This window comes from Zerene cesonia, chromosome 17, assembly GCF_012273895.1.
Source record: "Zerene cesonia ecotype Mississippi chromosome 17, Zerene_cesonia_1.1, whole genome shotgun sequence".
Taxonomy (NCBI): domain Eukaryota; kingdom Metazoa; phylum Arthropoda; class Insecta; order Lepidoptera; family Pieridae; genus Zerene; species Zerene cesonia.
In genome coordinates this window covers 8983872-9001851 of record NC_052118.1, presented here as the reverse complement: position 1 = coordinate 9001851, position 17980 = coordinate 8983872, and the positions used below count along the sequence as shown (strand labels likewise).

Genomic DNA, 17980 nt, shown 5'->3' with positions numbered 1-17980 from the left:
TCATTATGTTGCAAATAAAACTGATCATATTCTCCAACGTACATAAAACTTTGTAATGCCATAATGATTATTGCAATTTTGTTAGATAGGATAAATGCAGTTAGTAAATGATGTCTCATAAATTTCATAAAGGGGATTTGGTCGGTTTGATTCAAATGTTAATTCAGTATGTTAATAATAAATGAGTTTAATCTGTATTAATAATTGTAAATATGTCATGAAAATGTTACTTACAGTAGATGGAGTGACCGTGGGAACAGTGGGTTTGTAAAATGGCTTATCTAAATAAGATGCTCTGTATTTGGAACTAAACTTATTTTTAGGTTTTTCGGGTTCTGGTTGTATCTGAAAAATGTGAGTTGTAGCTGTCGAGTTAAAATGTATGGTAATGTTCTTTTTATATGAATATGTCATTAGTGGATAAACTGATGAACAATTAAAACATACATGTGGATGTAAAGCTAGTACACAGTACACACCTCCAAATTAATGGTTCACGTTCAATTATTCTGGAAAAAATAATTCAACTAATTAACTTACGCTATTTCCTGGAGCCTCAGTTGTTTTGGAAAATGTATCGCTATATTTTCGTACATTTCGTTCTTTTGTTTTAAAAATCACTGGAGATGAATTCAAAGCTTGATCCCTTGTTTTTATAGGTTTACGTCCATACTTTCTAGTCTGAATATTTCTAATGGCTGGAGTAGCGCTTGTCACCGATTTTTGATTAGGTTCAGTATCTCCCTTATAGTTTGCATGATATTTTTGAGTAGTTACTTCAGTGTTTACAATAATTTTGTTTTCACTTTCCTCCGCTTTATTTATTATCTCATTTTCAGTACTATTTTCACGTGAAAATTTCTCGCTTTCATTGTGCTTGTTTGTAGATTTTGGTGGATTATTTAAATAAGTGAAAATTAAAGGAAGATCATTTGAGTTTTCGGTCTTTTTATCAGCGATAGCAGTCTCAGTATCGACTACAGTATTTGTTTCTGTGGTACTTGATATATTGTTCCTTTGCCTTGAATAATATGACGTGCTTGGTAATGTTCTTCTAACTTTAAAATAATTAGCTGATTGGACGCGGTCGCGTTTACGATTTTCATTTAATGGTATTACTGTGGCATTGTTCGGTGGGTCATTTTTTCTCGAAAATAATGATGAACGGATTACTGGCTTTTTTGTTATAGAATTATCTACTCGTTTTGTTTTCAGAACTACATCAGTATTGGGCGCATTTGTTACACTTTTAAATTTTCGACTAAATTTGTATTGTCTTTCTGTGCTGGGACTAGCTGATGTACTGGAGATGTCAGAAGGAGTACTATTTACTTTTTTATTTCTCGGTAAATACGATCCACGTGGACGGTAAGCAGAAGACCGAGACTTTGACTGTTCTGTGGTAGTAGAAGTTGTCGTAGTAGAACTCGTTGTACTTGTTGTAGTTGTTAATATTGTTGTTGTTGCAATTGTTCCAATTTTATTTTGATCAGTATCTGAATTTTCTTCTAATTTCACTTTTTTGCGAAGCTGAAAAGTCAATTTCATTAATTAATAAAAAAGAAGATTATTTCCACAGTTTGGGTAAAGTGATTTTGATGCATTGTTATTTTACTTCCATGCCTGACTACCGGTAAGTTTATGTAAGTATCTATTAATCAATCGATGTAACGGTCGTGACAGTTAATGAAGGTAATTAAAAAATATAAAAAATGTGGGTGGATTTATTAGCAAGAGCTCAGATATCCAATGGAATTTTAAGTAATATATGTACGATGTAGAATAGTTTTTCTTTTCTGTGTATATTACCCGAGAATTTTTGTCAGTGCCAGGACCCGTGATGATGGATTGTGTGGGTGAAGCGTAAGTTTTAGAAACTTGTGATGCTTTCACTGACAAACTCTCGCTTGACGGAGAGTTTGGTTGTGTCTGAAAGTGAAAAGAATTGGTTCATGAAAATTTAGTATACTTTTATACCATGTGTTAGTATTACCTGATAAAGAGTGTTAGTTTTGATTTTGCATTTAAATAAACACATAAATATTGTCTATAGATAAAAAGAAGTTGTGACCTACACAGTAGGAACTGTATAAACTTACCGCATTTTTAGCTTGTATTAGAGCTTTAAAACTCTCCGGATAATTGTCATCCTCGCTTATCTCATCGGAAACTTTAGACTTATTTTTCACAACAACTGATTTAGTTGAAGTACCACGAGAAATTGGCCGTCTAACAACTTTCATTGATTTTAAAGTACCGGTAGATGAAGAAACTCTTTCAGTAGTCGATGAACTAGGTGATTTTGTTTCTCTTTGACTAGTTAAGTCATTTTTTTGACTAGATTTTATGACTTCATTCGTCGCGACTATTCCATCTCCAGTTAAATTAGTATCCGTTTCTGATGTTCTTGTTTTGTACCTCAACTTCCTTGAATTCCGTAAATCATTTTCTCGTAATACAGACTGTTCCTTGGCTGTAGCAGTAAATGTGTTTGTTGTGCCAGAAACTTCTAAATCAAGTGAGCTTGTATTTATTCTAGAATCATATCGTCCTCGGGATCGTGCAGGTTTTGTCTCTTCTAATGTGCTTACTGTTGAACTCCGCCTTCGAAACTGATTAGCAGGAATAGTTTCAGCAGTTGGAATGGGTTTAGATATTTCATCTAATTTGACATTTGATGCGTCCTGTTTTGTATCCACTGACCTCGAGGATAAAGTAACAGTGGCTTGAGTTTGGCTTAGTGGAGTGGGAGAATTTCTTCGTCCACTTTGTCGTGATCTGGCCCGAATAACATTTTCACGACTTAATGTCTTTTCAGAAGTTGCTGTGATTTCAGTAGGCCTTGTTCTTGTTCGAGAATTCGATCTTCTTGATTCAAATTGCTCATTTGGTCGTGATTGTTGAGCTTGAGTAACGTCGATTTGAGCGACTACATTTTCTTTCTCTGGCAATCTACTTCTACTTCTTGATCGAGGAGTTATTGGTTCGGGACTTTCTTCTCTTCTTCTTATACCCCTCGGTCGGAATGTTGGTTGATAATCTTCTGCTCTATTAATATTACTTGAACTTCTATCAGTTGTGGTTGGTCTTCTGCTTACTCGCGATGTGCCTTCACCCTGTAATAGAATTTCAAAAGATTAACATAATGGAGGCCTGGAAAACTTTTAAGGAAAAAAATGTTAAGAACTAAGTTACAGTCCAGAAATTTTGTTCTAAAGTGCTAGTAATACAATGAAAGTGCATTACGCGTTAAAACAATAGTCGGAACAGAGTCGGACACCGGAACGCTCATGGACTTATCTTGCTCCATGTGATATAATATCGTACATAACAAAGATTGTATTGTGTAAGCATAGTTCCTTTATTAGGTTATAATTAATCATTGTTATCTGGAGTTTAGAAAAAAAAATTTAATTTCCATAAATAAGGAAACAACGTAAACGTAATATTGTCATAATATCTTCAGTCTTATGCTACCAATAAATAGAAACTCAATTGTTTAGAAGTAAATTTGTCTGTTTAATTTTTTTTTTTTTATGATTCTACGTGACTTACTAATGCAATTATATTCCAGCAATTTTTTTTCGCTTGTTTGTTGCAAAATGAGCATGAAAACAAATTCAATTCATAAATACACGTCATTGCTTCACCGTTTAACATAGCAAAATGGGTAATTCGACTTGAATAGGTGTAAATTTAAACCGTTAAATCAGATAAAGTATACATTTTGTAATTGGCCCGTTTTGCAACGGTCAATCGAATGAGTGTTCATCCGTAAATTGAAGGCGATATGTTAGAATTGTACGTATTTATTGAAGCAAAAACAGTAGAGACTGTTAGCAAATATTAACGTAAATTGCTCGAATTTTACAGAGTTTAATTTTGCTATTTTTTTATATTAGAGCTAGTTTCTGATTCAGAAACTCTCTGGATCGATGGTAAGCCACCACAGCCCATACATCACCCGTTTCTGCAAAAGTTCTTCTGCAAATGCCCGTTTTGTCTGCAGGGAAAAGGGACAAGGAAAGTATTTAAGACTTTGGGTAGGGTGTTTTCATTTAAGTATTCAATATGTCATTAAAAAAGTCTAAAAAAGCGAGTTACAAAAGTTTCATTACGGGTATATTGAAATTCAATCATAAACATCTTCATTATCTAAAAGTTCATCTTAAAGTTTGGTAATTTTAATAAGAACTGGCAAAAAACTGCAAGTGCATTGCACATTTTGCCTCGAGCTAGCGCCAGTTATCCAACTTGGCCACGAACCTTCAATACTGTAGGGTGTCTATATCATTGAAACAAGAGGCAACAAAAACATTTACAGTTTCATATTAAATGACCCAAATTTAAATGTAAAAATTCGGTCATGAGGTGAAAATCAATTTTTTTCTAAGCAAAGCATTTGAATGCTTTAAAATTTTACTATGTACTGATTTAGTTATTACGTTTTTTTGTATGGTTTATAATTCTGTTCCGATCATTATGCTATTATTTTATAATATTATTTGTTATCAGTTTAATTGTGTTTTAGGGTTTGTTACCTTATAACTTTGTGAGGGATAAGCCGATTTGTATGATTCTGATGACCACTTGTTCCACTTATATGTGGTCGAGTTCTGACCATTTAAAAACAAAGTCAAAGATCTCTGTAACTTTCTGAGTCAATTAATCGTCGTATGTGATAACGTGACTTTTACAAGCACAGACACACACAATGATTTAAAATATGAATAAAGTTGTGGATCTATGACTTTTCGGAAATTCCTTGTTAGCGGTACATTGAAATACATAATTACATAGGAGGTCAAATAGACCCCTATGTATATAACGTAATGTATATACCATCCGGAATTAGCACTGTAATATAATATCCGTCCTTAGACCTTGATCTAACCTTAGAAACATATCCTAACCCTGTCTCAGGGAATATTATTAGAGGTTATGTCTGTAATATGAACCTCACTGATAATATTTATCGCATGTCATATCTTTAAAGATTTTTTTTATTTAAATAATAACAAATACGATTTCCTAAGGTCATTCGATTAACCATGTGCTCCGACTTAGGATTGTAGAGGGATAAAAAAAAACAAAATAGTTTATTAGTACCTGTTGGACACAGTTTGTGTTAAAATCACTGCTATCCCAACTATCCCTTCAAATATTAATAATTCTAAAGTAACTCGCTGTTCATTTCTTCTTACTGCCTATACCACTGTACAGATTTGGATAAAATTGGATACAAAGATATATCTGAGACAGGACGAAGGGAAGTTTTTATCTAGAAAATTCTACGGAAATGAGAACTATGCGGATAAAGCCCCAGAACTAGATTTAAAACAAAAGCAAATACAATACTTAGTACTTCAATAAAATAATATTTCATTTAAAAATGAAAAATAAAAAATATACCTCTATTATTGTGTGAACATGGTCACCCGATTGGCCAGTCCTTGCTCGCCTTTCACCCCATGACAAAGCCTTTTTAGTCTTTTGTGTCCGTATACTTCATTTTTTATCATTAATCTTATTCTATTATCTCTTTTAGAAGCTAAATTTCGTAATAGAAAAATAGATATAAATGTATTATACAAATAATTTAATACAACCCATAATAATAAGCAAACAACATTATGGCAAAATGATATATAAGTGTGTTTTATACCTATTAAAAACTATAATTTCATCAAGAAAAGGAAACAGGAAAAAGAGAAGTTTTTCCGAAAATCTTAGGAAACCTATGCGGGTAAAACCCCAGAACTGTAATTTTTTCCCCCTGATCAGAAGCAAATCTTTTTGTTTTCTGTTCACCGCACATACGGTGTTTGTTTTTTGTATTGACAATTAATTTATTTCTTTCTTCTTTCATTCTGATAACGAAGCTGCGGGAGGAAATTTGGCTTACAATAAAAAAGATATATTTGAGGTACATTAATTACTAGCGGTCCGACCCGACTTCCCCCGTAGTACATATATAACCTATAACCTCGATAAAGAGGCTATCTAACACTGAAAGAATTTTTCAAATCGGGTCAGTAGTTCTTGAGATTAGCTCGTTCAACCCAACAAACTCTTCACCTCTATAACATTAGTATGGATAAAAGTTGAATTAAAAAACAAAATCATTAGAAAGGAGAGTGAGGAAGTTTCATCCACAGCTCGGTCACTTGCAATCGACTTGTTAAGTAAGTTTATAAACGTTACAATTAGTTATTGGAACAAGATATAAGCTTTTATTGTATTGATTTTATCTTGAGAAACCTTTTAGTAGTTAAAACATTATCTTACAATTCTTCAAGTCATTTATGTAATATGTTCTAACATACATACACACACTATAGTTTTCAAATTGCAATAAATAATACTTTGTTCGATGCAATTAAATTATAAAATATCAATAAATTATATTACAATTTATTTACGAAATTTTGTGGCATTTCACGACGATTCATGTGGTTGAGACCTCGTTCAAAGATCATGTTTTAAAGTAATTTATAAATAAACTACACATACCGTTATTTCTAGTCTAGACTATATCTAGACATCTAGTTTGTAACTTGTACCATGACCTCTTGGGACAGGCACTTTACGCAACTGGCGGATTCGATACCACTCCAATTGTATAATATACAATAATTTACCACTTTATATAAACTGTGTATGTAAAAAATTATTAACTTTATAAAGAAATAAGATCTATGGGGCTTTTCTTGCATGATCAGTTCTCTTTTTAACCGACTTCAAAAAAGGAGGAGGCATGAATCAACTGTTTTTGTTTTTCGCTTTCTTATCTCATTGGTTTCGACTGTGTGAACTTATTTAAATGACTCTTTCTTTATTCAAAACCCATTAAAATTTGATTTGGTTCTGATCATTTAAAAGTGATAAGATTTTTCTTAAAAATAGTTATTGCGTACGCTATTAGCAGTAGCAAAAAGGGTGTATTTCCTCAATTTCTTCATCATTTCCTAATATGTATTTAATCTTAAACATAAAACATCTTCAAATCCACACCACCTTTCGGATCCGTGTTATTACAGTATATAGAAGACATATGAATGACCATTAGTATATGAGAACAGCATTAAAAAGGTTAATTATTATCTAACCCAACTAGGTTACACTCTAAAGTCTAGCTAATATAACTTATGATTGATTTCAACACTCCCTAAAAGTGGGGAGTGGGGTTAGTCACGAATCGGGGCAGAGATACAATCAGTATGATTTTGTTGACGTATCGTGTGTGAAATGTCATATATTATATCAGATTAAATTATATTAAAACTAGCGACACGCTCCGGCGTCACATGGGTCCAATTATGCATGTTATATACTTATAGAGTTCCCTCTTGAATCACTCTATCTTTTTAAAAGCACATCAAAAATCGTTGCATTGTTTTAATGAATTAGGCATGTGTACTAAAGGACAAACTCTCTCACAGCTTCGCTTGTAGTTCACGTTATCCCACTGTAGCAGTTTACTTATGCTTTTTCAAAAAACTAATGTTTGTCATATCCTTTTACTTCCCTGTGGTTAAAATTGTGCGCCCTAAAATTGCACTAAATCTAGGTCATCTTAAAATAGCCTCTCATATATCATTATAAATCTATTACAATCTAAAGTCTATTATAATGACAACACCAGCAATGACAGGTCAACAATGTCGCAATAATTTATGGTAAACATTCTATAGCATTGTCTATTTAGTTGGTCTAACTGCAGTTAGTTTTTATCTATTTGATATTATGGTAACTAGTATATGACGGTTAAGACTCAATTGAAAGACATGCTTCTAGATATTTACACTAAGTTCATTGATCAGGAAAGAACGCATTAAAGTTCATACGCTAAAGGAATCAGCGAAAGTGGTTTGGGCCTGAATCACTTTCATACTCGTATAAACCGGCTGGCTTTCTTCTTTAATGTGTAATATAGCCTGATGCTGTGATTGGCACAAATGCTAACTGAACTTGGCAGTAAATTGGTCCAAAATATTTCGTATAAACTTAAAAAAATGCAACTCAAAAGCAGTATTCAAATTGTTACAATAGTCAATGTGGTTTATCACGATTATTCTTACGAATTACACAATTTCTAGATTTGTCTAGAACGGTAAATTTTATGGAAGAATATAATTGAATGATTATTATAGATAATATATCACACTTTATAAAACTTCTCTCTGGTTAGACGTATACACGTACAAATAAAGCAATTATCAAGAAATAATTTCACAATAGTTTCCGCAGCAAAACGAACTTTTATATGAAATTAAACAAATATGTGACTAAATCATCAATGTCAACATACCAAAAACTATCTTTATCTTTATTTACATTACAAACAATTGCTTAATTAAACCTAAAACATTTTTACAAATTTGTTATTTGCTATTGGGCTTAAATATTTTAAAGAGTTCAATATTAATTTATTATTTTACCTTTTATCACACGTTCATTTATTTCATTAAATGCTACAAATATGACTTATATTATATTTTTATATGAAGCTGAAAATTACGAAACAGGCAATAATCGCAAATGTCAATACTAATTGTTATACTTTATTAGAAATAATTATTCGAATTATAAATGCTATGAGAAAATAACATTTCATAAGTTATAATATCCATATAGGATTTCAATTTACGTAACTTGTATTTAAAAAAATCTCATAACTTATACAGAAAGGTCGTCGTTCGCCTTTTTCCCACTCGGGGAGTAGTCCATCTCTTTTTTTTATACTAGACCCGGCTGCCTGGCTCCTCCCGGATATCACGATACCTCTCCGATCACGCAAGTCAACTACCCTAACTGTATACCAAATTTCATCAAAATCAGTCCAGTAGTTTCAGTGTGATTGACGCACAAACATCCAAGCAAACAACTTTCATATTTATAATATTAGTGTGATATTGTGATTAATGTGATGAAGTTAAATCAAAAATGTACAAAACTCTTTATCTTTTTTAAATGACCATTTTTTTTTCGTCAAAGAGATTGTTTTAAAATTTAAATGATAATGTAAATAAAGTTGAAAAAAATCAATAACCACTCCTTTTTAATATCGTTAATATATAATTTAATCCTACGTTTTCAGAGTTAAAAATACACCTAACCTAACTTCCGGTGGCTAAAACAGCATAATCCGTATACAATGTTATATACATTTATGTCATATCGATTACCTAACACAAGATTAAGTTTTAGAGAGAGTGCATTTAGCAGAGCGTGTCTAGTTTATCATTCACAGCGAAATAAGAGTATCGTTATGATCTTATCTGTTAAAGGTTGTCACGGATTCATTTGAAACAGATGTCTTCATTTAGTTTTCTTGCCAGAACCATTGTATATTCAAACATTGTCTTCGAATATACATATGGCATTCTAATAAATGTTTGGTTTGTTTTAGGTGTTCCATTGTGTCTGTGGAGGTTACAAAGAATATTATGGCCGAAGTTAATAAATCATTTGTATGGATTGTGTTTGTATACGTTTCTCTCTTATGAGTTGATCTTAAATAATAAATTAATGAAAAAAGTTCACATTCTACCTCAATTTTTAGATTTAAAATATTCCAAATTAACTGAAAACTGTGGTATAACTTAATTTACATATACATTATTGCAGTCTCGTTGTATTGTTAAGAAATTTTGTAAAAGTGATCCATTTTGCTTGAAAAGACAAAAAGTGAATTAGCATATGAAAATAAATTATTTCGATTTTACGGTTATTTGTTTCATAATAGTCTAGACAGAACGAATTTCTTGTGTTCAAATCTAGGTTACGATATAGTGACCTATATGCAAACAAAAGCCTCGCTCATGCATGTCTAAAAAGAATTCCATAGTGTTACCGAATTATGTTTCAATTTTGCATTTCAATTATTCTTAGGAAACCGCCTTGTTTTATAATGTTCTGTATGAAACAGTCTAAAATTAAAAATAATCTCACATTAAAGTAACGTTACAATTGAATAATATTTATTAGGGATAATTCAAAAAAGAATTAAGAAAATAGATTTTTCAATGTTTATCTGTCTCCTCTGAATACCTACTTTTACTATTTAATTTACAACATATGATCAATTTCTGTCTCTTATGTCCCTATCATTTTTTTCTCCCTCACTAGTCCATTGCTTTCCTTATCCCTTAAAAGCGGGCAACGCATTTGCAGCGACGCTTTACACTAGCTCAAAAGAGTGATCGCTTACCATCAAGCGAACCACCAAGTAGGTTGCGCGTTGTCACTTAAAAGAAAAAAATTCGGCGTACGCTTTTACAGTAATAAAATAAATGTAACAATAAGTATATTGTGAAAGAGTAATCCATATAAACCCACTCTTAAAGTGCGTAATGGGAACTATTAATTTAATAAAGGCGTTTATCACACATAATGACACGATTTCTATTATCTATTATACCGTCTAAATGCCTGTGGGTGTTGCACGTGTCGCCATTCCTGTGCAAGTATTTGATTGTTTTATCTTCTGGGCTTAATAATTGCAAGAACATTTGTACCACGAAATTCTCAAGGATTTTATTTAATAGATCTAATTTTTAATTCCCTGTCGCAGCACTTATTTTCAATATAGTATAGATAATGTCCAAGGAAATGAATCAATTACAGTTTAATATGCTATCGCTTTATTATAGCTTAGACGTTTTCCAAATTCCTATTTATATGCATGTGTGCGTTCTTAATTGATGTTTATTACACAATATACAACCCAAAGAAATAGTATTATTGTTATTGTATTAATTATCCTTTTTAGGGTCCAGTAACCAAAGGGTAAAATGGAATCCTTTGCTAAGACTGTCTGTCCGTCCGTCCGCCTATCATCAGACTGTATCTCATGAACTAAACTACTGATATTTTCTATAATAATAAATTTTTGTTGCTGCTAGAAAACACATAATAAAAATCAAGCTTAAGCAAGGGTGGACATGGTCATAAATTGCATGGGTGACCCAATTTTTTGCGGTTGCCTTATTTGTATATAATCCTGAGTATCACAAGTCCGCTTTGCGCTCGATTAATTTTTTTTATCCTATTTCTGAGCCCTGCAACTACATAATGTAATCCACGATACGATAGGTTAAGCGGGCTATTAAATCTAGTCGAGGAACAATTTACAGATAAAAGTTACGAACCACGAATTAATTAGGCAGGCACCTTGACATTTTCATACATGAGAAGACACCATTTCAGTGGTGTTTTGTTTAACACGATTAATGTCAAACTTAATGGGTCTGTGCGTGTCAAATGTCATCTGTCAATTTATTTAAATGTGAGTGATCATCAAAAGGATTCTGTGGCTTATGATGAATGTTGTTTTGTTATTAATCACAGGTTGTCAGGTTATCACCTTACTGGTCTAGAATACCTTCTAGGCTACAAAAAAGGTATAGAGACTTTTAAACGGATTTTAAACGCCATTTATTCATTATATACGGGGTCTCTCCTTGACCACGCTCGTTTTAAAGTGTTCGAAACGTCGGGTAATAATATAGTGAATAAATCGCGTTTAAAGTCCGTTTAATAGTCTTTAATTTCTAAATGTAGAATATCTGCGTAAAATCAAATACTAGAAAATACTAAGGTATAGAGAGTTTAGTTTCATTTAATACGCTCTTTTATAATAATAACCCAGCATTTATAGAAGTCGCAAGAAAACGTTTGTTTTCGCCGAGTAATTAATATTCTCTATGCCCTACGGTTTCACCCACGAGGTGAATGATGCTACATAAGAAGTTAATTTCTGAGGCGGGATCACGGGTAATCGAGTGGTCAGGCGTTGTCACGCTTCGGCAGATAACGCGGGCTTAAATCCCGCCTCGCGATCGTTTTGTTTTTCTCAAAATTTCTCATTTTTAGTCCATGATCCATGGAATATTTAGTTATAATGAAGCAACGATACGTCCTACGTGAATATTCATATATTAGGCGTGACCTAATATTACTACAATAATATAAAATAAGTTTGTTTATAAAGATGAGTCATATCATCCCACGAACATTACAGAGCATTCATAAAAGGAAATGGTCATTTAAATTTATAATTTGTTGTTTTCTTTGCTAATAAACCGAATTTTTATGTGTTATCTTACTTAATTCGAATGACTAATTTTTACCAAGCAGTTTGCGAATCTGATCTCGAAAATTTGAAATATTATACCGACTTGTACATTAGATTTCTTAGCCTCAAACTGATTTCAGATATTGTTAACTAGTTTTAATTCTTTAAGACGAGGTTTAAATCAAATAAAAATAATCATATATATATTTAAATTTTTGACAAATCGCAGTCTGTGCTATTTATAGTTTTTGGATAGTATTATATCGCGCCTACGCTAAAAATCTGTTATTTGGGAATTAAAAACATTTCAGTTTTATAAATCAAATGAATTCTGTTGATAGTCTTAAGTTTCACACATATTTGCCACAAGGTCTTTTCACCTATAAAAATCCCTTCTCTTACCCATCCACATCCTCTTACGCAAGACATCGTGAGAGATCATTTTAAATCTATTGTTACCCGAATATCATGATATTTAAAACAGCATTACATGTTGCTTATCAGGTGATAGGATCGTCTGGTCTAGTACCTTATATATTTAAGAAACGTTTGCAATGTCTCGGGTATTTATTACAAACGTCAACGGAATTAACTCCTAAATTCTTGACTTGTATTTAGAGTACAGCGGTAAATGCGTAAGTGTACAATCGAGAATTTCTATCTCCTTATGTCAAATATCCATAAAAATAATCATATCCTTATAGCACACAATCCTTTCTCAATCCCTTTCCAATGCGGAGTCGGCAATCCATTTGTAGAGGCGTTTGGTCTGCAAACGATCTTACGCCTCTCCAAATGTTCACGGGCGGTGGTAGCGCTTACCATCAAGCGACCTACCAGCTCCATCGCCGATGATGACAAAAAAACAACACCAAATAATCACCAGTGAATGAGGTGTAGAATAAATTGAACTTGTAATCCTCAACGAAGAGTTTAAAGTTTTTAAAGGCTGCCTTAAAGTATATCTGAGTTTGAGTTTGTGCATTACACATACCTAAATATCAAATTCAATTCACTTGCGCGACTTCGCTCATCAAATAAACATTAAACTTCAATTACGGCCTTTAAAGGCGTAATTAAAATATATTCGAAAGTGTTATTTGACCTCAAGTAAATGGACATCTTCAATTTAAATAAGAACGAGGTCCATTCGAACATGAAACTATTAAAAATATTTGCGCTATTACAATAATTACGAACATCTAACACATTATATATTTATTTTCAAATCATACGTATTTAAATTAACCAGAAAGGTTAAAGTGCATTCAGTGTTTGATGGGTCTTGTGTTTGTTTATGCTTGGGAAAATATATTTGATTTGATTTCATGTGTGATGCATTACAGTGATCGTGGATCGAGTTCATACTGAATATGTGTGCAATTTTGACTTGTGTTAGAAGTTTTATAAGTTATCTCATGAAATATGACATTAGATTCAAATAAATATCTGTGCTCTTAGTTTCGATACAGTCCATTACTTTGTTCGTTGAGTACTAACATATGTTATAGTAAAATTGCGATGTGCGATAAATCCTAATATTTTCCGAAGACTTCTATTTACTTTTAATAGTAAAAACATAAATTTCGAGATTTACCGAGCCTTTGATATAAATCTAAGATTTACCAAGTGAACGGCGGTAAAAGTTTATTGGTGGCATACTTTTCAGTCTAATTTAATTTTATATCTCCAGAAATATTCTAAGAAGTCTAATCTACACTAATATTATTAAGAAGAAACGTTTGTATTGTACGTTTGTAAGGTTTTCACGCAAAACTGCAGAACCGATTTAAAAATTCTTACACCAATAGCAAGCTACATCCTCACTGAGAAATATAGGCTAAAGTATAAATTACTGACTAATATTATAAATGCGAAATATGATACTACGAATATTATAAATGTGGAAGTTTGTGAGGATGTATGTACGTGTATGTCTGTTACTCTTTCACACAAAAACTACTCCACCGATTGCAATGAAATTTGGTACGTAGATAGCTGGACAACTGGAATTAAGCATCAACAACTTTTTATCCCGACATTTCTACGGGATACGGACTTACGCGGGTGAAACCGCGGGGCGCAGCTAGTTGAAATATATATTCACAACCCGTTTACCTCTACCAACAGTTATATGGCGAATGTTTTTTTTTATGATTTTAAACGTTTTCCGAGTAACTTATAACTAATTGCAGTCATTAGCTTCCAGACTAGATACATTGAGACATAGATCTCACGGTCATTCGAGTCTACACACAATGTTACTTTCACAAATAAAGGTAAATAACTAACGATGAGGGTGGTATTTAGTAGGTCCGGCTGCTGGCTTTTAATTGATGTATTCATTTGTTTTACTCGCTCAAAATGTCTGAAGATTTATGTAATTCAAATTGTGGTATGATTGATATTAAATAAATGTAAGGTAAACAATACAATGAATATAGTTTAAAAGAACTAAATAAACACGCGTAAATTATAGAAACAAAAAACTTATCTCACTTTTTATGTCATAGAAGGCAGCTGAAAGCTATCGCTTACCATCAGGCGAACCTGGTGGTTCGTCCCACCGCCCATGAACATTCGCAGAGGTAGAGCCTCTGCGATTGCGTTGCCCCCTTTAAGGGGAACGGGATAAGGAAAGGATTGACGAGTGAAAAGCAGGAATGGACTGGGAAGAGGAAGGCAAAGGAAACGGACATACTCCTCACTTTCTCTTATACAGATAAGAAAGTATTTTATATAGACAATTCAAATCAGCATCATAACATAAATTCAGATAATTATTATCATAAATTTGTTGTTTACGTTTTTTTCTACAATTTTCAACATTATCTGCACTGATCTATTAAGGAAATAATTTCAATAGAACCTTTCAGTTGATAAAATTTAATATTTATATGGTATGAATGTTTAATATTTACTATTGAATTCCTAGTCCATTATCAGTCCTATAAAAAAGAGAACAATTATAATGGATTAAAAAATGTCAAGGGCTTATCACTTTTACATAGCAAAAGGCTAACTACATCAACAAACCTTTGATTATGATATTATCAATGGTATATATTTATATTACCACCAAGCGAACACTGATATAATAGGCTATATTATATGTTAATGATGTTTATTGATTATCACCAAATTCATTATCAGATTATGGCTTTATTCATTATAGTAATTAATATACTATACTTACTACCTAATTCATTAAATTCAGATAAGCACACAATGCCCACATGCCCAATAATATTGTCAATGCAATGTACTTTCAGTTATTATACAAACCCATGGTTCCCCGGGTAAACTCAACCCCAGAAGTCTGACGTCTACCCGAATATAGATAAGGGTCTACGCTCTCTTTGTTAATATCATGGCAAGTGGAATATTTTAACAGTATTTACTACTAAACTGAAAAGCAGTGTTATAAAATCTCTCTGTAACTTCAGGTGTGGGGACAGTTTTTGCATCATTCGTTTGTGTTTAATATAAATGCTTATTTTTGAATAAAAGAAAACATATGTGTTTTTGTGTATATTTGTAATGTTTTCACACAAAAATCTGGATTGATTTAAAAATTAAAAATTGTTTATAAAGAAAGCTGTACGTTTTTAATAATATATTTCGTTTTTACCCGACCGGGGCGGAGGCTGGAGGAGCGACTAGTTGCATATATACGCATAAATGCCAATTTCTTCATCCACAATAACAATATTAATTACAATAATTAATGACCAATTCTCACATCCTTTAAAAAGGCTATTACAATCAGTTGTCACTTATAAAGCAACTCATCAAAAATTACCAACGACTGTATTTGGGTAATGAAATTACCAGCTGTTGCTCCCAATGGTAAATACTTCACAACTTCTTAAAGTTCACTTGTCCAAGGCTTCATTATATTTCAAGAATAAGGAAAAATCTCGCCCAACACGAAATTGGCATTTCATATTATGAATTGCATTTTTATCGTATTAATATTACGTTAAAACACAATATATAGACGCATTTACAACTCTAACGCAAGAACACTTCGGTCGGCGGTCGGCGGTCTTATCGCTAAATCGCTATATAGCGATAAGACCGCCATTTGTTTATAATGTATCTATATTAAGGTTTTTATGATGTTTCAAGAGCAATAAAGAGTTAATAAATAAATAAATAAACACTTTCTTCTATTTCGCTTTTTAATTATCTTTAATAATAAAAAACCAAATTAATGTTGATCTATCTGAGAGCCAAACATGTATGTGATCCAAACATCAACAAACAAGAAGGTAAGCGAGAACAGTCTAGCAGCTGTCCTCGGTTAAATATCACTTGACCATCATAAAAACTGTAACGTCCAAATTACATGGGATTTTCCAATAATAATTCATTACCTATGACATATACTGACAGTACCTAGATGCATTGCTTCCTTGCAACAATTTTAATTTATTACGCTTTGACATTATTAACTTATATTACTGTTGCTGTGGAAGGTATGTACGGGGAAATACCCGTTTAAATTTCTATCTCGTATTTACCAGCACTAACGTAATGGCGATTCCGCTATTTATGCTTAGAGGATTCATCTATTAAAAAAAATTGATCAAACGGAAAATAACAAACGAATAAATAGACACATGCAAAGGAAGTGGTTAAACCAAAAACTAAATTTATGTTTATAGTATAAAGCTGAAGAGTTTGTTTGTTTAAACGGATAAACTGAGGAATTACTGGATCTATTTTAAAATTTCTGTCACCGGTGCATATGTTTGTGATCTCTGACTGGTATATTCTATAGATTTACCACGGGCGAAGTCGCGATGGACCGCTAGTTATATTTCTTCCCGTAAGAGAAATATATCAAAATATGATATGAGAGTATTTAGATTATATATGTAAACACTTAATTTATAAACTTTCATTATAATAGTACGTAATAACAAGATCCACAGATAATATATTTCATGATAAAAAATTTATAGCTTTACAATGTACATACAAACGTAATCTATTTTATGACCGGAATAAAATATAAGCCACCGAACGTGAGAACTTTACAAATACCTCCAAAACGATACACTGTGACCCAAATTATACAATACCTACCGTGCGCTATGATATACGACCGGTCAGCTTTCGAGTATAGATTAAAACAATTTTATTTTACTATCGCAAAATATATATATTCGTATAGCCCTAAGCGAATTATACATATCGCAAAATATATAATTCGCTTAGGGCTGCTATTTGTAAATTATAAAATAAACTAGATGCGCCCCGCGTTCTCACCCGCGTAAGTAAGTATTCCGTATGAATATCGGGATAAAAAGTGCCTATATGTTATTCCAGTTGTCCAGCTATCTACGTACCAGATTTCATTGCAATCGGTTCAGTAGTTCTTGCGTGAAAGAGCAACAAACACACACACATCCTTACAAACTTTCGCATTTATAATATTAGTAGGAGGAGGTAGGAGTAGGATGTGAAAATATCCATTAAAAGTCAAGTTTAACTTATATTTAGTAAGAATTGATCTAGTAATAGTTTCTTGCTTCCTGTTTCCTGCTTAATTTTCAATTTATCTAAACGCTTAACTTCTCGGCCACCCGTGATCCCCCCTCAGTAATCCCATTTCTTTTAATCTTTCGATTTTATGTGCCTAAAAGACGCGGTTTCGAATCCCGCCTCGTGATTATTTGTTATCTTTAAAAATTTCTAATATTTTGAACAATCAAGTGTTGATAACCCTAATTGCAGAATTTCCTGTTTATTGCTTTACAGAAGTGATTTAGCACATTGCAACTTGTGAGGCAAGTTATCTTTATTAAATAAAATAAATAAAAATAAAAATAGTTTATTTCATTTCCAATTTTACAAAATATGGAGTAGTAGGGACCTCCTAGTAAGTTTAAG

The 17980-nt window shown here is 32.3% G+C and overlaps 1 protein-coding gene across 13 annotated transcripts in view; it reads right to left on the bottom strand.

Annotated features, from left to right (window-relative positions):
- LOC119833245 (mucin-17-like) overlaps positions 1–17980 on the bottom strand; it is a 74349-nt gene that overhangs the window by 12334 nt on the left and 44035 nt on the right. For 11 of the 13 annotated variants that reach the window (XM_038357184.1, XM_038357183.1, XM_038357185.1 and 8 more), the window contains exons 4-7: positions 2100–3116; positions 1810–1929; positions 541–1530; positions 235–345 (exon numbers count right to left, since the gene is read on the bottom strand). In XM_038357184.1, the coding sequence (XP_038213112.1) occupies positions 235–345; positions 541–1530; positions 1810–1929; positions 2100–3116 (2238 nt within the window). The remainder of the gene's footprint in view (positions 1–234; positions 346–540; positions 1531–1809; positions 1930–2099; positions 3117–17980) is intronic. The other 2 variants (XM_038357188.1, XM_038357189.1) reach the window with 2 other exon arrangements.